This window comes from Hippichthys cyanospilos, chromosome 3 (genome assembly GCF_059441005.1).
Source record: "Hippichthys cyanospilos isolate Australia breed blue-spotted pipefish chromosome 3, RoL_Hcya_1.0, whole genome shotgun sequence".
In the NCBI taxonomy this organism is placed as follows: domain Eukaryota; kingdom Metazoa; phylum Chordata; class Actinopteri; order Syngnathiformes; family Syngnathidae; genus Hippichthys; species Hippichthys cyanospilos.
This window is the reverse complement of record NC_142371.1, coordinates 23,529,859-23,554,916: the sequence shown is the minus strand read 5'-3', so window position 1 is coordinate 23,554,916 and position 25,058 is coordinate 23,529,859. Positions and strand designations below refer to the sequence as shown.

Here is a 25,058-nt window from a genome sequence, read left to right as displayed (position 1 = left end):
CTGTTTATCAGCTGTTAAAAATTGTAAGTCCATCACTCAACTACTGTGTTGAAAGGAGTCAAGCAATGAACCTATCTAATGCAAAAGTAGACCTCTGCTGCCATCTTGTGGCATCAATATGCATTTAGTATATGCTGGGTTCAATTACTCGCATATTTGTCTACAGTCTTTGCTTCAAATCAAAATGGCCGACTTATTATTGCCATTGGTGCTGTACCAGTTTTGGGAGGTCATGTTAGCAGGGATCCACGCTGTGAAAAATATTACAATGCTACAAACAAAACACTGACGTGAAAAAGACGAAAGTTTATTTGTGCATGTAGTGTACAAGAAAACAAAGGGACGTTATGACAAACTATGGCCAAAACAGACGCTTTCCGTCTGACAGGAAACAAATTGGTTTTCCGTAAAATTGTGTTAGCGCGGAGTCAGACAGGAGCATTAAACACAGCGAGGTGGGGGAGGAGGAGGGGGGGGGGGGGGGGGGGTTGTTTATATGGCGGTTGCATGAGTCGGCCGCGGGGGTTGGATTCCAAACGGCTGATGGAGTGAGAGCTCCTAATCAAAGATGGCAGCAAACAATCTAAGGAGGAAATTGGACCTGGAGGTGGCGTGACGCCACCCGCCGTCTTTGTCTGCACTCGTTTGGCGCGCGGTGACATTGTTATTTATGTTGACATTCACTTCGGCTCATGTGTTGGGCCATTTGCGTTTTTTGTTTTATTATCATGCCTGGCATGTTACTTCCTGAATTACAGGCTCAAACTTGAAGCGGTGTAACAAGGAGGTGCCAACATCATTTTTTTTTCCCCTGCTAAAATTCCAGCTAACCCCCCAAGGAAAGTGATTGTGCAAACATGGATCAAAAATCTAATTTAGAACAGATTTTTCACTAAAACCTCTGTAGAACCCAAAACTGGGACCGAAGCTCAAATGTGAAATGGTTTTAAATCATGATCTTAACTTGAAACCTTAATTGGAAACCCAAAACCAGGATTAAAAGCCAAACTCAAAACCCAACCAGTGTTATTTTGAAAACCAAACACTTTTTGAAAGCAAACGCCTGGTTCGAACCCCTTACCGGAACTTGAAACCCTTAAAGCCTCATCCTGTCTTAAATTCCTTACTTGATACCCAAATCCTGATTTGAAACTGTAATGTAAAACCAAATCAGCCATAAAATCCTTATTTGAAACATTAACACTTTTTTGAAAGCAAATGTGACGCTGGAAGCCCTAACCCCATTAAAATCCTTGATTTGAAACCCAAAGCCAGTATTGTGACTGTAATTTGAAACCCAACCAGTGTTCAAACCCTTGTTTAAAACCCTTCCACTTTTTAGAAAGCAAACACCAGGCTTGAAACCAAAACCCAGTTTTGATTTAAAACTGAAGTCCAGTCAAAAAAAAAAAAAAAAAAACTCAAATTTGAAGCCCAACCAGCATTATAACCCTTTTCTGAAACCCTAACACTTTTCTAAAAGCCTGGTTTGAAACCATGACCCCAAGTTGAAACCCTGAAGGCCTAACCATATCTTATATTCCTTATTTGAAACCCAAATTTAAATCCCAATTATTAATATAACCCTTATTTGAAACCCTAGCCCTTTTTTGAAAGTGAATGTCAAACTGTAAACCCTAACCTCATCTTAAATCCTTGATTTGAAACCCAAAGCCAGGATTGAAACCACTGATAAAACCCTATTTAGAACAACTTGGGACTTCTTCACGCAAACTTCAAATCCTACCTGGCTTAAATCACTGGTTTGAAATCCAAGGCCAGAATTGAAACCCTGATTTGAAACCCAACCACTGTTAAAACCCTTAACACAATTTTGAAAGCAAACACCAGGCTGGAAACCTAAATCCATCACCAGGATTAAAACCCAACTTTGAAGCCCAACCACTGTTAAAACCTTTATTGAACGTCAAAAACTCTTTTGAACGCAAACACCAAGTTTGAAGCCCAAATCCTGTCTTAAACTCCAGACTTCAGACACTACTAAAACCCTAACAAATCTTTAAACCCTAACCTTTGTTTTCAATAAGACCCCTTAATTGAGCATGTTGAATGTTTCACACAGAATGGATTAAAAAACAAAATTAGACCCTTGTTAAGCAGGTGGGAAAAAAAAAACAACCTGGTATTTATTTTCTGGTCCCCTAGGGAAAGTTCCACTCAATCAAGAGCGTCGGCGCTCCGTTTTAATTAACTCTCCCAGATTGTTGTCTCATGTCGGAGCAAGAATGACATCGATTTTGTCATTCTTGCTCTGAGGTAGATGTTCATTGATCAGGAACGGCTTCAAATATCGCCAAAGGTCTTTGACGCCACGACAAAAAGCCCGACTCATGATTTGATCCGTCGAAGATCAATCTGATGAACCGGCTTCAAACCCCAAGCACTATTTGAAACCCTAATTTGAAGCGTTAACTGTAATTGAAATCCTCGTTTCAAACCTTAACCTACTTTTCCATCCTAATTTTATACCCTACCCCTTTTTGCAATCTTAATTTGAAAACCAAATCAAAAGTTAAAACCCTAACTTTGAATGCTAAACCTGTCTTGAAGCCCTAATCTAAAAATAAATTGCCCACTTTGCATATCCTATTTTGGAATGCCCTAATCTGAAAAAATCACCTACTTTGCTTATCCTAATTTGAAATCCTAAACCACGTCCGATACTCGACCGATTTAAAACCATACTTTCAACCCCTCCATTAGTCCGCATTAGATCAAAGGAAGCCTGCGCAGAATGATTCAAAATAATAGCCGATTAATTCATTAATCAATTAATCTATGAATTTTGATACCTCTTGAAACCCTAACCTCAACCTCCCCTTGGAACCCTAACGCAAGTGTCTTTAAAGACTGATTTGAAAGGCCCGACCGCGTCTTTGAAACCCTGGCGCCGGCTTCAGAACCCCCCCAGATTTTTGAAGAGCGGCGGCGGTGCCGCGAAGGGAATCGGCGGGGGGCTTTCGAGTGGCTCCTCGTCTCCCACGGCGAGTAAAAACCAGAAAAGATGGGGGCGAGGAAAAGGAAGCGAACATTGGTGGGTCTGAGCGTAGGCGAGGGCGAGAACGGTCTACGTTTCGGGCGGCTAATGACGGCAACGAGGGCCACCCGTGGGGGTTCCCCGCGGGTCTGAGGCCACGTTTTAATTGGCCGCTGAATAACAAGGCGGCGACTTCACGGGGAGAACTGCGAAAGGCCAATTACATTCACGCCTTGGCGCGGGCGCCATTCATTATTCAGGAGGAATTACGGTACTTACTACAAGGAAGTGGTTAGCATAGCTAGCTTGTTTTTCAAAGCCTACTTTGACACACTGATCCAAACTCCAAACCGTTATTTCATACTCTATCCAAGGCTCAATCTGAAGGCGCACTTTGAGACTGGGAATGATGACACGAATGCCAATTTAATACCCTACTCTGAAACCACAATCCAGGCTTGAAAAAAAATCAACTGTCAAAAATGTATCCAGGTTTGAAAGCATAATCCTGTTTTAAAAGCCAACTTTGACACGTAACTTGAAGTCCCATCTCTTACTTGAAATCTTATCTTGACTAACCCTGTTTTGATACCATACTTCAAATCTGAACCGCAAATCTAAAATCTAAATCCTACTTTAAAACCACACCTTGAGCTTCATCTTGGTCTTGTTAGGGTTTTAAACAATTTCACAATTCTACTTGAAAAACCTAAATTGATCATGAAACCTTAATTTCAAACCCAAATCTCTTTTTAAAACCCAAATTTAACTCGAACCCTGTCACTATAATCCTATTGTATAACCCTCCCTTAATCTTAAAACCCCAATACTAGTTTAAAACCCTACCTTGAAACACAAACAAATCTTTAAAACATTAATCGTACTTTAAATCCACGCATTGAGATTGTAATCTTGTTTTAACATCCACATTTAAAACCCTAATCTTGGTGTGGAAGTCTAATAAGAAGCCTCATCTTGGTCTTGTTAGAGTTTTAAACCACTAACAATTTTATAATTCTACTTGAAAACTTAAATTGGTCTTAAAACCCTAAATTGAAACCCAAATCTCATTTTAAAACACAAATGAACTCAAACCCTGTCTTTAAACTCTTTTTAAACCATCTTGAAACCCCAATGCTAGTTCAAAACCCTACCTTGAAACATTAACCTTGTCTTGAAGTCCTACTTTGAATCAAAAACTAAGGTCCTACCTTAAAACCCTAATCTTATTCAAAGCGCAACTGTGAAACCTAAAACCCGTCTTAGTAGACTTAAAGCCCTACTTTAAAACCCTATCCCTGTTTCATAATCTTACTTTCAACCGGTAAATTGGGCTTGAAATCTGAATTTGAAACAAAAATCACATTTTAAAGCCCTCTCTAAACGCCTAATCTGAAATTCTGATACTATAGTGTGTAAAGGCCCTTTTTTGAAACTCTATCCCAAACTTGAAACCCACATCTGAAACTATTTGGCAAATTTAAAAACCCTACCCAAATCTCAAACCCAATTTTGAATCCTGAAACAGGCTTAAAATTCCTCATTTGAAACCCCATCCCAGACTTGAAACTTGAATTTGAAGACCTTATCTAAGTTTTAACTCCCTAATCAGTTTTCAAAATGTACTTTGAACACCTAAACTGGCCTTGAAAGCCTTACTCAAAGCCCTAATTTCAAACCCTACTCTTTTGAAGCCTCAAACCTTCAGAGTCTCGATTTTTGGCAGCAGCCAGGCGGCTCATGGACACCAGCCTACTTTTTGTCTCTCCCGAAGGCATCGTGCGTGTGAATATTAATTTCATATTTGCTCCTCTATTTTTAAACTCGCCGAATGATGGCGGCCCGGCACAAGCGAGTCAATTTGGGGCCACTTTCTCACTTTTGAGGATGAAACCTTCTTCCGTTCTGCCACCGCTTCTTCGATTTCATTTCTCCATAGAGTTCTCGCGAAAACATAGAAGGGAAAATCCCGGGACAAAATCGATTAGGCGCTTGCGTCAAAAGATCGATAACACTGAAATCGACAAGAGTGGTGTACGTGGTACGGTTTCAATTGGATAACCTTACCGTTTCAAAATGGCCGTTGAAAATTAGTGTGTCTTTATTATTAATTGGGATTTTAAATGGGGCTGTCAGATAAAGTTTAGGGTTTCAAGTTTTGGGTTTTAATCCTGTTTTTGGGATAGGGATTTAAATTCGGAATTCAAGTGAGGATGCAAATGAGGCATTTGACTCATTCGATCCCAAAGACGTATTTATACGTCTTTACAAAGTCTAGACTTTGAAGCCCAGTTGTTTACTTGTTTTTTTTGTCTTTTTTTTTCAAATATTAGGTTAAAGGTTTGAAAATATAGTAATAGAAAAGGTCAGGGTTTTAGAGGGGTTTTTTTCAAAATTTCGAGTCGGACTTAGTTTTTTAAATTACGATTTCTGATTTGGTATATTATTTCAAATGAGGGTTTCAATCGAGGGTTGGGGTTTCAAATTTAGATTTTATGATCTGTTCAGGATTTGAAAGTAGGGTTGGGTTTTCAGACTCAGCTTTTTACAAGTTTTTTTTTGACAATCCATAAAAATGTTTAGCCGCCGAGGTTTTTTTTCACTTTTTGTAGATGTGTCGAGATCAATGTCCCAAATCGGTCGAAATTGACACAGAGGGTTTAAAAACAGTGTTTCAAACCAGGTTAAGCATTTCAAATTAGGGTTTTAATGAAGGATTAGCGTTTCGAATTAATGTTACAAACTGGGGTTCGGGTTTCCAGTTTTCTTTCAATCTCGGGTTCGGGTTGCAAACTACTGTTTCGTGATTTAGACTTAGGATTTCAAAGTAGGGTTTTAAATAAGGGTTAGCGTTTCAAATGTGGCTTTTAAACAAGGCCATGGTTCAAATTCCGACTTGCAAACACACCAGAGCAGGCGTTCCCACACGGTGACACAACGCGCAGTAAATCCTGACATTAATCTCCAGAGCACTCCAACACCGAGCGTCTCTGTCTCTCTATCTGTGAGGACTTCCCGGGTGACATGTCGCATTTGTCTCCCTTCGCTTAGGAAGCCACCAAGCAGGCGGGCGGGCATCCGCTCCAGTCGCGACGGCGGTGACATTTCAAGCTCGGCACTAGAGGAATGTCAGGCGAAAGTCAAAACACTTCCTCGGACGCTCTGTCACATGAAAGACTACATGCCAGTCATTGCCGAACTTCGACATCCTCCAAGCGTAGCGGTTCCCAACCTTCACCCAGCCAAAGTGCACCAAAGAGACCATCAAAACATTAGGAGCTATTTCTCTAATGGAAGGATGAAAACGAAAGTCATGCTCATTTCTCAAACGGCAACACTTTGATTTGACAAAAAATGGATACAAAGGTGCAAAATGTGAAGGTCTTACTGTTAAATAAGAGTGTATGTAGCCACAGCAAACATCAGAAGCTAGACTCTCAAACTAGACTCAGAAACTAAATGCAGAAAAATTACTCTGAAACTTGACTGAAAAAAATAGGAAGATAGCATGACTTGACTTTCAGAACCGAGAGCTTCACCAATCAGACTTGAATCCTAGATAAAGCCAACAAAAGACCATTGCAACTGATATCATGACACAAAAGTTGACTTGCTATTAAGTGTTTTGCGTTATGATCGTTGTTCATTTTAAAAATCCAAGTGTTCTTCAGCTTGAGGTCACTGTAAAGATGGCTGATAATTCTCCCTCAGAATGTTTAGGTAAGGAGTATAATTCATAGTTCTGTAAATCACAGCAAGTTGTCCAGGCCCTGAAGCAGCAAAGCAGCAAAGCAGCCCCAGACCATCACCGATGTTCTTTTCGAAAATGATCAGTGATGTTGTTATACTCAAGTCTGGACTCGGACTCTGTCATAAATTATTTTTTGGATTTATTCATCTGCGTCCGGTCTGTTTGGTGTCCACTTTTCAGTATCCTCGATGTTACGAACATAACAGACTCGACGTGGTTATTATGGTCTCAGACTCCTTGGCGTTTGACTCAGACTTGTCTGGAACATGGCCTTTGGACTCTCAAAATACTCTTAGCTAGTTGACTCCGAAAATTAATGTCCTCCTTCAAAAGAAATTTAAAGTTTTTCAGATTATGAAAGAAAAAAATCATCTAATTTGGCAACCTGACTGTGAGTGCTACAGTCCACAGAATTTTCTTTCAGTCATGTCAGCCAGCAGTGGGGTTATAAAATGATTTTACAACCCATCGAGAACTGGATTTAGCCGTAACGTCTTAAACAAATTAACACGAAGCAACCTGAAGATTTTGTAGCGAGACAATTTCGAAGCCCACGTCAAAAATGTGCAGTCGTGAAAATCGTATTTTTCTATCTTAAGGTTTGTCAGTTGGACTTGGGCTTGAACTCCAACCTTTGTGACTGCCTTGACTCGGACTGAGCTTTTGTGACGCAAACTTGACCTTTGTGATTCTGACCTTTTTACTGGAACTTTACCTGGACTCGATAATGTTGGACTTCACTACAGCCCTGACCTGCCAGATTTAAGGAGAGACATCTATGTCCCTTCAGGCTTTAGAAAAGTCCATAAAAGTCCTATAAAACTATTTATTTATTCAATTTTGAAAGCTCATGGGCCTTCAGACTCATAATGGCCGGCCATACTTGTCACCTCTGATTTTTGACCTTGGCAGGTCATTAGGGAGACGCTATGTGTAAATACTTGACTCAAGAGATCCGATGTCAGCCACCAGCGCTTCAAAAAAACACAGCCCTCACAATCACAGCCATAATGTCTGAAATCTTAATTTTGATCAGAAAAGGAGAAATCATTCAGCCCTCCAGTACAGTAATTTGTTTGCCCGAGTCGCTGTCTTTAAGGCTGACAAGGTAATTACCCACCAATCCGGTGCACCTAATGGACGACCTGCAGCGTCGCCTCAACACCCCGAGAGCGTAATTGCCGCGTTTCCGCGTACAAATTATGTTAATTGCAACCAAAGTTCTGCCTTTATGGCAGAAAAGGTGAAATTTGACTCTTGCTGGCACGTTTGACTACCAGGAAGTTGTGTGCGGCGGGCTGCGCGATGCGGTTCGGAACAAGAATAATAATAAAAAAAAAAAGCTCCACGTCGAAACCCCTCGCTCATCTCTCGCCGTCTCTTGGCAACTGTCAGCGGTGGAAAAGACGGGCAAAATGCTCTCGCTTGCCGTGATGGAGGTCCGCATTAATCCCCGAACATGCTTCTCTTTAAAAAGCTTTTTGCCGAACAAATTATAGGTAGTTTCAGCCCGCCTTTCCACTTAGGTGCCTTCAAAACATGACGTTTGAGGTCTTGAGCAAAAAGGGAAATTAGCTGAGTTTGAGCAGGTGGACGTCTCCGCTGTTTCCTGGCTGTCTTTAGGTGTCTTGAATGATGCGAGAACAAAAAGACAAAGCGGCCTTATTAGCATTTAGATGCCTTGTTTACCCTGAGAACCTCTGTTCTTATTTAGCAACACGTCCCTGGCCAAGATGCGGCTAAGCTAAGTACCTCAAGGACGCGCAAATTGTTGACCGGGCGAAAAATGAGCCTGATGTGCTTTTTGCACACTCTGTTTATCTCATCAGTCCTGCGTCCAGAATTTGAAGCATTTGCATTGTTTTATTACTACTCTATGACTTTGTCTTACCGTATTTCCCCAAATATAAGAGGCAAATAAGTATGGCTGCGTCCTATAAACAGTAACTTTTTGTTTGTTTGTTTTTTGACACAATTCCAGGCAGATTGACCCGTCAGTCACAAAAGCCAGGTTTTGACGCACAGATGTGCATTTTTACATCGGCAGTATTCTTATTTACAATATTTACCGTAAAGGGACGAGCTGGAGATGGAGGACATCAATTGGCTGCTCTCTACAAGTGCCTGTTGCAGCTAACAGCAGCTCGTGTTGGCTGAGGTTGTGACGGCATTACTTTTCAATAAAAGAAGAGAGCAGACTGAACCAACATCCGAGTCCATCCTTATTCACACACACACAAATGAATAAAACCGGAAGAAAAACGTTACGATGTCTCCAGCCGATTCAATGAAGAGTGCACCGGTTAGAGCACGCAGAATTGTGCTCGTTTATCAATTGTTTCTTTTGGCATATTCACACTATCATAAACTCGGGTTATGATGAGCCATTCATTTCCAACGAGACCTAATTTCCCTTATTGGTTATCTGCGATACATTTCAGTGGCACATGTAACAGAAGACCAAATTGAAATGTAAAAAAATCAGCTCTTTCAAATCACCTTGGAAATGATAATCAATTTGACGTTTTTTTCACCAAAAATTCCAAGTTTTCCACCCAGCTCGTCTACCAAAAGAAATCCCATATTAGAACATATTTCACATCGTTCACTCCTCCATCAGCATTATATGATCGATTCAAGGTAATCCAATTTCAACATGTCCAAATCCTTCAAGCCATCTCATTACAGGCTTGCAAAAATTTAGAAAATTACGAATTTACACTTCGGTTTTCACAAATATTGTCATCATTTCAACAGGTTCCTTCAATATCATTCCGCATGATTAAGAATAATTCCACCCCACATGCGTCAATGTTTTTCCTCCAGAAATCGCATCTTCTAGTCTGAACACCGCTTTCAAGCCCAAAGCCTCCACGAAACGTTTCTCCAGCGTTCACCTCAGCGAAACATCTAAAAATAGCGTCCGTACGCAAACGGTTTCAGGCATGCAAATTGCTCCCGAGTGCGGAACCGGGCCGGGCCTCCGATGAGCCGTTTGCTGCGGTTTGAAGTCGGCGCGTAGCATCTACTGTATTGCCGCCGCGGGTCCCGAGTCAACCCTCGCTGTTATCTATCGAGCCGGCCATTAAACACTGACAGTCCAATTGTCTTTTACACTTTGGGTGGCTTCACTCTCAGAAGACAAAGTATCTCATTGAAGTTTTTGGAGTACAGTGCTTTGTCACTGGTGTTGAACCTTAAACGCTTCGAATTTGGGACATGCTTTTATGTTGTTGTTTTTTTTTTTTTCAAGAATCCGGACATTTAATCCAATCTATATTTATGTGTTTATTGATTTGAATTTATTTTAAAAAGACTCATGTTAAATAAATTAAGTGCTAAAGTAATCAATTTATTTAGATAATTAAGTATTCAAGTAAATGAAATCAATATATTTTCAAGTTTGACACACACTTATCTCATTTCAAAATCAGATGCCGGCAAAAAGTGTTCAAAGAACGACTGGAAAAAAAAAAGTTTGGTTTCTGGCTCGTCTGCTGGAAAATGGTGTCACTAAAGACAATGCGCATCCATATCAGACTTGAAAAAAATGCTTTGCAAAGGAGTCACTGTAACAAAATTAAGCAATAAGTTGCTTCTTGTTACAATGCATTTGCTCTTACTTTGAAAAGAAAAATAGCACAGCAACAAAAAGCATTAATTTGTTGATACCTGCAGAAAGTCTATTCAAATATCATGTACCTCATAAAGTACCTTAATGCAGCCCCATTTGGGATCTGATTAATCAGTTGATTTAAATTGAAATCCCTTTAACATAAAACGGAACTTTTTAGGCGCACTGGTTTGGTCCCTAACATCAGAAAATGTAAATTATTTATTTTCAGCAAAAGCAGATGTTTTCTAATTTCTTATTTTGATTGAAAACAATAATATTCTGCTTTCACGCAGGACGAGAGAAATCAGATTTCCCCATTTTATAACATTAGATGATGAAATGTTGATGAATCGTTTTACCTCAATACATCACAAACCAAAGGATGGCAAATATTAAACACTTTGTTTCAAAGGATTTGTTAGCATAGCTAATGAAAAGCCTCGGAAAAGCGAGCCCGAGCGTATGCTAATAAGAAGATGTGGCCAATCCATCACCCCGCTTCATGAGAAGTAATTAAGTCCAATTACAGATGGGCTCAAAACTCCCCGTTGAGCGACAGGTGGTCTTCCCCGGTAAAACCCCCCCCTCCACCCACCTTTGTGGTGTCAGTACAAACAAAAGTGAAATTTGAGAGGCTCATATCCTTGTGATGGATTGCCTCAATTTCTCATTCATCCACCCAACTTGTCACATGCCGCCTCTCGTTACCTGTCAAGTTCATTTATTTTTGTGAGCAGAATTCGACTATGATCTCAAAAGTTGAATGTTTTCCTGTGGATATTTATTAATAATTATTTCGTTTTTAGAACAGCTCTGACACTTTATGTTGAATATTTTTTGTAGAAAAGTATTTATTTAAAAATTAGCTCGATGAACATTTTCGTGAACAGATCTCTACTGTAATCCCAAAAGATGACGCGTTACGTTGAATATACTTACATGGACAAATATTCATTCATAATTATTTATTTTTTGTGAATATTTTTTTGTGGACAAATACTTTGTGGACAAAAGGTTGAGAACCACTGGTTTAAACAACCCCTTTGTTAAATTAACCCATTCAGTAGGTTGCCCAATCCTTTGATCTCGACATGAAAGACGTTTCACATCAAAGGGAAAGCAGTGAAGACACCAGGGAGCTGAAATTTCACCCAGGCATTGAAAACATGTCAAGGTTCAACATGGCACGACCACACTATCACACGATTACATTATCACACTACAGGAGTGTGGAAATCATTTAGCAAGGATATTGAGAGAATGATTGAAAAATGGACTGAAAAACTGACAAAATATATCACAAGGGGAAAAGCAAAAAAAACAAAAGCGCTCATTACATTTGATGGACAGTATACGGGACAGAAGAAATGGCACGAAGGGCCGGATCTTGCCACCGGGCCTTGAGTTTGACACCCGTGCTGAAAGCAAACATGCCAGCAATGTAATACAGGCCATGTTGTACATGTCACCTAGGAGGGAGGGACAAGCGGAATGCCGGGAGGATGGAGCTCAGTGCGTCGGAACATTACGGCGTCACGCGGGGAGAAACGGCAGCCGCCGCAAGGTGAACTCTGATTGCTTTTCCTTCTTCCTCTCTCTTGCACGTCGGCAAATTCATCATGCCGACAAATGGCTGCAATCAAAGAGCAGCGTGCATGCAAAAGCGCCTCAATCAACGGACCCTTCACCGGCCTCGCTGGGAAATAAAAGTACGGTCCAACGGCACCGTTTACAACCAAATCGGCTTGCGTGCTGATGGTGAAGGGACGCCGCAAAAAAACAATAAAGAGCTTGTGTAGTTGAAAGTGCAACCTAGCTTGACGGTCCTAACTCAATTCACAACACAGAGCTAATATTTTGAATATTTTTCATTTCTGCCATTTAAATGATATAAAAATGACAATATTTGACATTTTGTAGAATAAACAACAGTTTATGTGTAAATGGAAAATCTAAAAAAAACTTTTTTTCCCTCTACTTGCAGGTTTATGTAGCTATATTTTCTTGCAATTTTTCTTCTTTTTAACTACAACCAGTTAAAATAATGTTGTTTTATAGATAACAAATAAAAAAAAAAATCAACATCTACGATGGACATTTTCATTTATGACTACTGTATATCTATTACAGGTTTACCTCGCTGTCTTTATATTTTTCCTACTGAGTCAAAGAAGGGAATCAAAATTTCAATTTTATGTTTTTCAACTACAAAAAGCAAAAAGGAAATACCTTGCGCAAACTATTATAGCTTTCACTCTTCTTGTTACTTAATATGACAATGATACTCTGGACTACAAAGTAGTGCTAGCTCTTTATTAGCATAGCAAATACTTGTAACAAAGGCTACAACACAACCCGGACACGGGGTTCCCACAATGCATTGCAACAAACTACAGGTAACATTAAAGCTCAAAATACACCACCCAAATGAAAATGCTAATGAGCTAAACACATACAAGGCAACACTATATAACATGCTGAAGATAAGTGCTAACATTAGCAAGCATGTTATCTAGAGTCACAAGTTGGACCAACAAATGACTAATTTGGGGTATATTAGCATAAATGACAACATTCCAACGAAGAAAACACAACTTAGACACTCGTGGGCCAGATCTCACAAAGAGAAGGAAGAACGCGTGAGGACCGACAACAATTGCTCCACACCGTCCTTCCCCACAACAAAAATCACTATCAACAGCGGCCAGAGGTGGCGCCAAAACACAAAAACTAAGCCAAACAAGGCACAAATCTTTAATTGTTAAAAGATAAAGTAAATCAGTCTCAAAACACCCAAATTCTTTCATGGATCTCCTGCAGTCAGGCCACGGATCCCACTTTCAGAACCACTGGCTTAAAGGGTCACCGACACGTAATCGTTAGCTCATCAATGCCGTCATAGGTTAGCATTAAGCTAGCAAACTTTCATAATTCCCATTTTTGTGCATTGGTTGAATAAAATGTCATTCTCTTTGGTTTACATTTAGTTTACAGTAAACTTCACCTACTGAAGGATGAAAAAAAAATTGCTAAAAAAGAATCTTTGACTTGTTTATACAAGATAAAACAAAACAGACACCGCAAAAGCTAGATTTCAGCTTGGGGAAACATTACACGTTAAAATACAGAGGAAATGCACGGCACGCTGCCGTTTACATCAGCAAGTTGCGAATTAGCATACGCCGGCCATATGCTAACATCTGTTCAATTACATCCGTCTTACTTTCAAGTGGCTTTAATGATATGCAACTTTCATCCATTATGTACGAGCCGAGTAGCGACGGTGGCAACCTGCCGACTGAAGAAAAAGTTGCTTTTCAAGGTCAGCCGTTCTGCTCTTGCTCTCGAGGATCCGGGCTTGATTAGTCAAGCCTGATTGCCCATTATTTTACTAATTAGTGCTATAGTTTATAGCAGGGACGTGCTCACAAAATTGCCAAAGACATAATGCGGTGGCAGTACACACAAGTTACGCTAATACGATACCATGAAATGAACTCCGATTCCGATTTGGCTCTTTTCGGTTACGATAATACCCAAATAACTCAAATTTTGATGTGCTATGATTCATTCTTATTACAATAGCATGAAATTAACCCTATGACACTATTCCCTCCAAATCCGGCACCATGTAATAAAGTTCCAATTCCAAAATGATACGATTCCCTCCAATTATGAGACAATCATCATGAATTGTGTGAGATACAATGAAGTCAAATTACGACTGGATATCCGTTGCTTCAATTGCAGCTAACGACCAATCACAACGATTCCGATGTCATATGGTTCACTCTAAACACAGTAAGACATACCATAAATATGACATGATTAACTCCAATTAAGTGACACGATTTTACTCCGATTACAATAGAATTCACCTTTATTATGGTGTGACAAAATTTGCTATAATTAGAATGTTTAACGACAATTATGATATGATTATAATCCAGTTAATTCAGTTATGATATCCGAACTCCGACACGATTCTTCACGATTAAAATGGAATACAATTTGTTCCAATTGTAATAACATCATGTCGATTAACTCCAATTTTATTACAAGTTAACTTTGGTTACATCTTTCGTATTACAGTGCGACACATTTCACTCAAGTTATGATACATTTCACACTATTTATGATACGATTCGTTCCAATTAAAATGTGTTTCCACTCCAATTCAGTTTCAACTTTAATAATGAGAAAATTACTCAAGTTACAATATGATTCTTTCTGATAACATCGGGATAAAATTCACTCTAATCATGCTGCAATTTACTCGATTTACAATAAAAAAAAATCCAATAACAGCGGATCATTATTAATTATAACAACTACATTATGAACCATAACATAAATAATAAAGAATAACTATTTGTATATTGTATATTAACATATTATATATTATATTATAATATAAATTGAGGTAGAAATGATGCCAGTTACTATCAGATTCTTTCCACTTAAAATATGATTCAAATGTGTTAATTTCAGTAGAATAAATTCGTACAAATCGGAACCCCAATTAAATTCAGATTTATTCCAGTTACGATAAGTTTTTTTTTCTTTTAATCGTATACAATCCCGCATACAAAGAATTCACTCCGATTACCATACAATATAACAACACCGACTTCAATAAGCTATGGGCAGGTGTACCGAATGAAGTGGTCAGTACATGTCCATGTAGTTATTTCTGCCCATAAATCACATTAAACATGATGCAGCGGGAGGGGAACCGGGTGGTCCGGGAAGTCTGGAGACGAAGCGCCCATTGTGCTCCCCCCGACACTTGATTAGTCTCCATTAGTGTGCCAGGATGACAGGACGGGACGGAATGGATGGATGAAAAGAATGGAAGAGGGGTGTGTGTGTGTGTTTGTGTGTGTGTGTGTTTGTGTGTTTGTGTATTTGTGTGTGTGTAGATATCGTCTTCCTCGAGGGAGCGTATGTCTGCCACTCAGCTGAAAGTCTGCCAGTCGGCGCCGCCCCGGTGGCTGAATGACTTCACTGCATCAGCACATTTTGCTCCCCCCTGCGTGTCCAGAATGACCTTGTTCCATTTATACTTTTTTTTTTCTTTTTCATGCTCCATTTAAGAGCTTTGAATAATTGCAGGTAGTCGTGTGGGGTGCTCACAAAAACACACACAGCTTCATGAAATAATTAAAGATACTTCCCAAGATATGTGTGAAATTGCTCGCCTCTTTTTTTTCTTTTCCCTCAGTCAGCAATTTTGCTTTTTAACTTTGACTGGCAGCTGCAGGCTAGAAAAAGAGTCAAATGTGTATTGGGTATTTAGAAGCTATTACATCATTCACCGCCTGCCCAGTAAAAATGAAACTTTGACGTTGATAGCCGTCAACGGCAGTGAACGTTTTAACGTAATGTTAGCCATTAAACATGTATTTTAAATGTTAATATACTCTAACAATCATTTCTTTGACTCCTGCATTTTGTGGGGGGGCAGCGATGCCTCGACAGGCTGCTAAAACGCAGCAAAACACGCAGCGGCTGATGAAAGCCGGTGTAAATTGGAGGAGAGCTGTAAGTAATAAAGCTTGGCATCTGCTTTTATTTCACAACCGCCGCGCACACTAAAACAAAAGCGTGTGATATTGGAATAGAAACGCCACGGGGATGAGAGGGTGCTCCGACGTTCTTGATGTTGATATGACTGCCGCTGCCTCTGGAAAGAGCTCAATTCGGATTTACCCATAATGCAATTGTTGGAAATGTGAGGACATATGAGGCTGTGTTTCATATATATATATATATATATATATATATATATATATATATATATATATATATATATATATAGTATTTATCGATTAATCGACACATATATAACCCTAACCCTAACCGATTAATCGATACACACATATATATATATATATATATAGTATTTATCGATTAATCGACAAAGTCAATTATTAAGCTTGTTCGACGATTCATCATTATATCTGTAAATTTAGTTTTAATTACTTTTCGTTTGTTAGTTTTTATGGGTTTTTGTTCTTCACTAGGTATTTGTTTAGCAATAGTTATTGTTTGTACTTGTGTGCAAAATAATTTAAAAAAAAATTGGTAAGCACTGTATGGTAAAAACTCAGCAAATATATTATTTTAAAAACATTTTACAAGGAATCATTCACAAAGAAAATCATTGGGGTCAAGCAGAATCCATATAAGTGGAAAATCTTCACAATGCTAACTAAGTTTGCTAAAGAATTAGCGTTGTGTTGTGGAAAAAGAGCGAGTGAATTCCAAAACTTGGTCCTCACAAATACACTCATGTCCTTACAATATCAGCAGAGGATCTTTTGAAATCACCACTTGAAATGAAGAGTCCCCCCCCCAATACCTCCTCCTCAAGTGACATGAGCAGTTGGTTGCCAGAGCATCAGGTGAGGGGAAAAAAGAAAAAAAAATGACCTTCAATTCCTGCAGCCTACCAGTCTTTACATCAGTGGCTCTCAGACGCAACCGGCCGCTGCGGGAGAGGTCAGCGGGAGAGCGTCGCGCCAGAGTGTCTTTCCGGAGGGAGATTAGCGGCGGGACGGCGGGGGACTTGCGACTTATCCCCGCGGCTCGCTGGCTGGAGAGCTGGAATTGAATCCCTCTCACTGAAGGCCAGCGTGACATTGAGTCGGGAAGCCTTAGTGTTGTTCTAGTCTCGCCGCACGGTAGCATCGAAGCGCCACTGAAATGACCCGTTGGAAGTGATGCGGTGTCAAATCAGGACGTCGTGATTGACAGCGTGACATTTGGATCAATGCGCTAGATAACTTATATGTGGAAAATTTGTTTTTACGCCTCGAATGCGTGAAGGATTTTGGGAAGAGTATTTAAGGCAGCGCTACTAACGCCCCCATTCGCTGCGCTGACTATAAATGAGATTATTATCTATTCAAGTATACCTAAAATGGTATCCTTTTTCACATTCACAAAAGAAAAAGGTCGTCTAAATCAGCAAATGATAACTTTTGTTTTTACAGAGGTTTATACAGGTTACAGCTTATTCTGAAGCTTAAAAAAATAGCTTAAAGCGTCTCAAAGTGCTTGAATTAAAAAGAAAATATGCATCAAACTTTAGTTAAACTAGAAACATTTTTTTATCATTGAACCATTTGACGCTGGAAAAAAAATTGATAAATATGAATAAATCTAGATTGATCTGAAACATTAACACCAATATCTTAAATATTTTAACCGAAAAAAAGGTATGAAACATTGCGCAGATGTTTTTGTTCTAAATCACCTTAATCATTAATGTGATTTAAAAAATATCCCTAGCAATTTAAGAGGTTTTTAATCAATGACACTGCCACAGCACCATCTGGTGCCGTGGATGTGCAATTACACTACACGGCGCAAAAGCAAATAGTGTTTCCCTATGCACCTCCCCTGCCCTCGCATCGGCTTCTGGAATGACTCATTTAAGTTTTGATAGCTTTGTGGAATTTTTGTGTAACATTGAAGGAGGAAGATGGCACTACTACAAGACACGATTGGCTCCTGGCTCAACCATCAACCAATGAGGGCAGGGGTTGTAATCTTCTCCCGCCCCAACTCCCGCCTGTTAGTTAGACCAAGAGAGGAGGTGGCGTTTTACCTCATAACTCTTGTTATAATGTTTGGTCAGCTACAGGCTTCACTTTAATTAGACTTCCGGGCGGCGCTAATATAACCGCGGCTCTTTGTGAAACTACAGCCAAAGGGAAGGGATAACAGTACAGTTACTGTATAAGATGGAATAATTTAAGATTTAAGTCAATATGTGTACTGCAGTAGTCCGATGTCCGAGGGGGGTCCGGGCGCAAAGTTGCGAGGGATCGCTCTACTTCCACAGCTCTTTGGAAACATTTGAGGACCAATCAGAGAGCATTAAATTTACCGTGCAGTTGTAACGTCCTGTATTGTCAACACATTTACTGTTCTATGCATTTGGAATTGCGTGAAAACTGATGTATAGTGTAAATGCAGCCACCATAAGCCGCTGGCCTCTGTTGTGTTTGCATGCTTTGTCGCAGCTTCTTTTCAGCCCGCATCAAAGCAAAGCTTCATTGGCTGTGATTGGCCTCTGGCTGGGATCAATATGTCTCTATCGACTGTGGTGAAATGCAATCAGTCTGGACTAGCAGCGGAGGAGCAACAATGACTACATTTAACAAAAGAAACAAACAAAATAAAAAAAAGCCTCCACCCAGAGGAACAAACAAGGAAGTGAACTCAGCCTTCACCTCTCTTCCCGCCAAGTGGGCGGTCCCATGCTGTTTTAGTATTTCTTTTCCAACTCAGTCAGCAGACACAAAAGTTTTAGTGGAAACAATATGGTGACTTCGTCTTCACTCGGGAGAAACATGCACACGCAGCATTTCCCTCTTTCCCCTCGACAGAATCAGAGCACCCATTATTCCGCCCACAAAAATGAAAACAAAGCCTTTTTATAGCCAATAAATGCATACATTTTACAACATGTACTATATTACTCGCAATTTTCCATATTTTTATGATTAAAATAAATGTCAAACTCTATTTACTAACTTATAACTACATACCTTTATGACATTAACACTAAAAACGTCATCAATCAAAGCTTAGGGCAGCGTTTAAATTCTAGCTCCGCCCCTATCTACATCTACATATATATATATATATATATATATATATATATATATATATATATATATACACAGTATATATATATATATACACAGTATATATATATATATATATATATATATATATATATATATATATATATATATATATATATATATATATATATATATATATATCCACTTCCTGTCAAATTATGATTGACCTGTCCAATCATATTTGCAGTGATCGTTTCATTTTGTTTCCTGTTCAAATCTGAGCATAGTTCCAACAGAAATTGTGGGTTTTTGCTGCTTGACTAGCAGCTTCTGAATGAGCATCATTTGGGAAAATGGCTTCATAGGACTTGGTCAAAACTTTAGTCTTCACATTTGCCCATTTTGAATCGAAATTGCAGATTTTCAGTTAAATTTTGTGCATTTTTCCCTTTTTGGTTTTGGTGTCCATTGGGAGCCTTAAATTTAATTTTCAGCAATATTGAGGAACACAACAAAGCCCATTAATTCATCAGAACAATAATAATAGCGGTGATCACAAAGACTAATGTCCCGATATTTATTACGAACCTGCAGAAACGCTGCTATTGCCACAAAGCGCTTTATTTCTCTAAAATAATCAATCCATAAATCACTTATGTTCAAAGAAAAATCTTTCCCTATTAAGCAAAGAATGAGTAAGCGTAGCAAGCAGAAATTGCTTAGAGAGCAGCGGCGTAAAACTAATTAAAAGGCATCAAGTCTAATTTGTTTTATCACCCAAAAAGCCACAAGCAGATGAATTTGAGCGCTAAATGCTTGTGACATCGACGGCGGCTTCGCTAAGGAGCCTCGTGCGAAAGCATCGCAGAAACAACGCGACTGCGAAGGTCAGAGTAAACACAGGATCATTGGTACGTTTTCAAATAGAGAGCAGTTTTTATAGAGAGCAAATTTTCCATTTCTCTTTACGATAACAACACTTCAAATGACTGAAGTATCAAAATTGTTGAAACTTTCTTGATTTTAGAGCGTAAAGATTTACTATGAGAGGTACAGCTAGCTAACAAGCTAACATAGCTGGACGAAGGCTTTCAATAAATTTGTGGGTTGTGAAAACTAGACTCGTTTGTTTTTCGGTTTTGTATTTTGGATCCGAGCCAAATATCGATTGATTTTTATTTTTTTTCCGTGTCAATTTAGAAAAAGTCAAACCCTCTTTTTGATTGCGAATAGCTAATCATTAGATTTTATTCAACCAAGTGGGAAAACACAGTAATTAACACTCAATTCCAAAGACATATTCTTCACGTTTTTAGAGTCCAGACATTCAATCCCATGAACGGATATAAGTGATCCTTTTTTGTCAAGTGCTTAGATTCTAAAGTGAAATTCTAAAAATGGCTGGTATTAATGAATTAAGTGCTAATCAATTATTTTACTAAATTCAATCAATGACTTTACTGAAGTACTAATTTATGACTTTAGTACCTTATAAATCAAAGTAACTGATTACATTTAGTGCTTAATTACCTAAAGTAATCACACTACCTAAGGTAATCAATTATTTGAGTACATCATGACCTAAAGTGATTAATTACTTTAGTACTGAATTACCAAAGGGGCTTGATTATAGTAGTACTTAATTACCCTGGGTAATCAGATTACTTTAGTGCTTAATTCATTTAGTACCTGCCTTAAAAAGTATGAAACGAAGTACCTGGGATTGAAAAAGTTAAAGATTGCATCTGTGCAAGTCTTGAATACCGAAATAAGATCCTAAATGAAATTATTGAGGTCTTACCATCTTTGCCGATGAGGAAGTCCAGGTAGCGGTAGGTGTAGGCCACGCCCACCTTGGTTTCCACCTGAGGTCTCTTCAGCGTGGAGTAAATCTTGCCTGGTGACTTCTCGTCCGACGTAGGCTTCATCTTACGCAGTCCGCAGCCCATGACGCCGCTTGGTGTGCCGCCAACACTGTGGGGCCAGCAAACACATTTTTTACTACATTTCACTTTCACTCGTTTGGTTCTTTGGTTGAGATTTCTTATATGGAACTTGATGTTTTGTTTAGTTTTTTTTTGGTCTAAATTTAATGACATAATAACCCAGAGTATTTACAGACTTCAAGACTTTACAAGAATTCCTCTTGGCTCGTCTATCACATAGGTGTCAAACTGAAGGCCCGGGGGCCAGATCCGGCCCGCCGCATCATTTATTGTGGCCCATGAAAAGCTGATTTGACTTCAAGTTTCTGGCTGAAATACCAAACTTACAAGTTGTCCAACTTTCAAAATTTTTCATTTTTTGTTCCCAATCTTTCTTTTGAACAGTTTTTACTGACCTCAAAACTAGCTAAGTGCGCAACCAAATGGAAAACTTTGACTTTACAGTTATTTTGGCGCAATAAAAAGCCCACAATAAAAATGATCTATCATCAACAAAACTATTGAATTGCATCTGTATACATTTTTGTTCAAGGGCTATTTGTTTACTTTTTTGATGCCAAAAATGGTTGAATAATATTGATGTTGTCCTAAGGAGGAAAAACAAATGAACCACAACATTTGTTAGTTAGCAGGATTACACAAAAAAATTTCAGAAATTTTTACATACAGTAATCACACATGGGTCAAACTGACCCAGATTATAATTACTATTCCAAAGAAACAAAAAGTAACACATAATTTCACACTTCTTTTATAATCATGTTTTTTTTTAATCCCTCCATACTTCAAATGAACGCCCATTTTTCCCCCCCAGTTCATTTCAGTTTCAAAGCTTTTCCCCTTTTTATTATCTTCTGAAGACGTTTCCACTGACAAAACAGTTGTTATTTTACCGCCAGGCTTTGGGGAGGGTGGAAATCTGCTGGAATTAGTTGGGTGGGGGAAGAAAAAAAAACAAAACAAAACCATCCGAGCAAATGATGAGCTGGCAGATTAGTGAGCTTTCCTGTAAAAACAACCAAACAAATTTTCAATTTCGTGCAGCGCATTCTTACAAATCTTTTGTTTGAACTATTGAATAAACTTTGTTTTTACTATATAAATAAAAACCAGTTCAGACTGTAGTAACGCAACATTTTAATAATAGAACAATGCGCCCGCTTTGTAATACTTTTCCCTTTGATAATGTAAGTATTGTTAAACTTTTGAAGCGAGCAAGCTCATTAATTTTAATATCTGGTTCAAAGACATGAAGGAAAAGCTATGAATAGAGAAAGCGCATTAAAACAACATCAACGCAGCGCGGTTACGAGTGCGCCCCAACTACCGATTGCCAAATTCCCCAACATAATCGGTGTGACGACAAGACGGGTGGTAATACCGAACGTATCTAAAAGGCAGACGAGCGTAAAGCGTTAAAAACATGTCGGGAATGTAATATTCACACATGAGCTTGAAAGGCAGAAGCAATAAGGAAGTACAGGCTGGATAAGCCTCTTCAAATAAATAAATAAATAAATGGGAGTAAATACGGTTGATTTTTCACGGCCGCGCTCTTCCGTGTTCCCGTCGGGGACCAAATGAAATGCAAACGAGCATGGAGAAGGAGAAGGGAGGGAAAGTTGCGGCATATCCCGAGCACCCAACTTGATTCTTGTAAGGCGGGGATGTTATATGGTATCCTGCATGTTTTTTGAGATTTCTGTCCTTCCAACACACCCGATTCAAAGGATCGGTTCATCGGCGCGCTTAGCGGAAGCCTGATATCGATTCGTGATCATATGAATAAGCTGCATAGGATGAGGGAAACATCAAAGACATGCGGGATCGAGGCCCTCGAGAGCCATGTGTGGACATGTCCGATGAAGAAATGAACAGATAAACATGGGGGAAATTAAAATTAAATATAGAATGGATTTTTGGCTGGATTATTGCATTGCATAAAGGCAAATGTACGAATGGATGAGTGGAAGCGTGGATGTATGGGTGGATGAGAAAACTAATGGAGGAATGGATGGATGTCAGATTGATAGATTGAGAAGAACCAATGGAAGGATGGATGGAGAAAACAATAGATGGGTGATAGATGATTGATTGATGCATAGAGGAAGAAACCATTGGCTGGATAATAAATGGACAGATGAAGAGAAGAACCAATGGATGGATGGATGGATGAATAGATGGAGGAATGGGTGAAGAAAATGACAGATGGATGGATGAATAGATGGAGGAATGGTGAAGAAAATAACAGATGGATGGATGATGGCTGGAGAAGATAATTAATGGACGATGGCCAAATTGATGGATGGACAGATGGAGAACATGGATGGATGGATGGATGGATGGAGAAAAAATGGATGATGATAGATGGAGGAATGGTTGAAGAAAATGATGGATGGCTGGCTGATGGATGGGGAAAAGAATTCATGGATGGATGGCTGAATCAATGGATAACCAGATTAAGAAAATGGATGGATGGATGGATGGATGGATAGATGGATTGACAGATGGATGGATGGATGGATGGATGGATGGATGGATGGATTGACAGATGGATGGATGGATGGATGGATGGATGGATGGATGGATGGATGGATGGATGGATGGAGAAAAAATGGATGGATGGGTAGATGGACGAATGGGTGAAGAACATTATAAAAGGATGGATGGTGGATAGAGATGATAATAATGGATGGGTGAATGCCCGAATCAATGGATGGATGGATGGATGGAGAAAAAAATGGATGGATGGATGGATGGATGGATGATGGATGGAGATAAAAATGCATGGATGGGTGTAGAAAACATGGATGGATGGATGGATGGATGGATGGGGGAATGGGTGAAGAAAATGATAAATGGACATTTAAGGTCCCCCACCCCTCCTTAATCATAGTAGAGCGACTTGGATTAGTCTATGCAAGTTTGGAAATGGGTGACAGTGTCTTTCCTCTTCTAAATCAAGTGCTGGTCTATTTAGGGAACGTCACATGGTTTTGCCCGGACACAATGAAACGACAGGGCAGGAAGTGCGGGGGCTTGGGTGGGGGGTTGAACTGCAGGAAGTGTGCACAGTTGGCTGGTGGTAGCGGGACAAAAAGAGGAAATGAGCAGACGGTGGCTACGCTAATGAGGTGAGTGGCGAGAATGTGGAAAGGTGAAACTCAATCAAGGAGAAAAAGAGGAACGCGGGACCGAGGAGCGTGAAATGAAGACGCGGCGGAACGCCAAACAAAAGGAGCCGAGGGAGAAGATGCTGTAGATTAATTCGTGAATGCCAGCGCACATCAGATTCATAGTGGTAAACAGGAAGTCTTGCGGCTAACGATACGCATGACAAGAGTGACAGCTTTCATGGCTCTTCTCTCAAGAACCCACAAAACCCCCAAGATTTAATCTTCGCAACCTTGCAGGATTTAGTTGATGCATGCGACAGTTTTGCTTTCTTCAGAGCACCCACCAGTGCTGAACAATGAACTGAATCCAAACTTGATATCGCAGACTGGAATGCGATTTTCAAATCTCAAAGGCTGCAGTTTGAGGGGGAGTGCTTCATTTTGGTCTGGAGGGTTTACTTTAAAGGGATATTTTGGGTGTGCATCTCTCCAATAAAAAACGGTTTAAATCTTGATATGAGTCAAGAATCTGTTGATTTTATTGTGGAATAATATTCTGATTCAAATTATTTTTGGTACACCCAAATATATAAAAATATACACACACAGATATAATAACACACACATATACACATATACACACATGAAAATACATACAGTATACGGTATACAATATATAAGTACGACGTTGCTTGCTAATGTTTTTTTTTTTCACGTTACAAAGTGGAACACTAATTTTTTTCTTCTTAAAATGCTGGTCTGCTATTGGTCGGCGTTGTGGCGTCATTAAGATGCTGGTCTGCTATTGGTTAGCGTCACAGTGTCCCGAAGATGCTGGTCAGCTATTCGTCGGTGTCACTGTGTCACTAAGATTTCGATATGCTAAAGACTTGATTTGGTGTGAGTGCTGACAATATGATATTTATTGTGCATTTTTGTGCTCAATTCAAACTTGAATTGGTCAGCCATGGCTCCCAAGATTGCTCGTGATGTTAAAGGGAGAAGTAAGAAGAGGATTAGTATGGAAGATA

General features: G+C 39.3%; 1 protein-coding gene across 1 annotated transcript in view; it reads right to left on the bottom strand.

The window, feature by feature from the left end:
• The window catches only part of rftn1b (raftlin, lipid raft linker 1b), an 82,871-nt gene that overhangs the window by 49,052 nt on the left and 8,761 nt on the right, over window positions 1–25,058 (bottom strand). Inside the window, exon 2 of the mRNA XM_088411753.1 lies at window positions 20,767–20,939. Within this exon, the coding sequence (XP_088267879.1) occupies window positions 20,767–20,914 (148 nt within the window). The 5' untranslated portion in view covers window positions 20,915–20,939. The remainder of the gene's footprint in view (window positions 1–20,766; window positions 20,940–25,058) is intronic.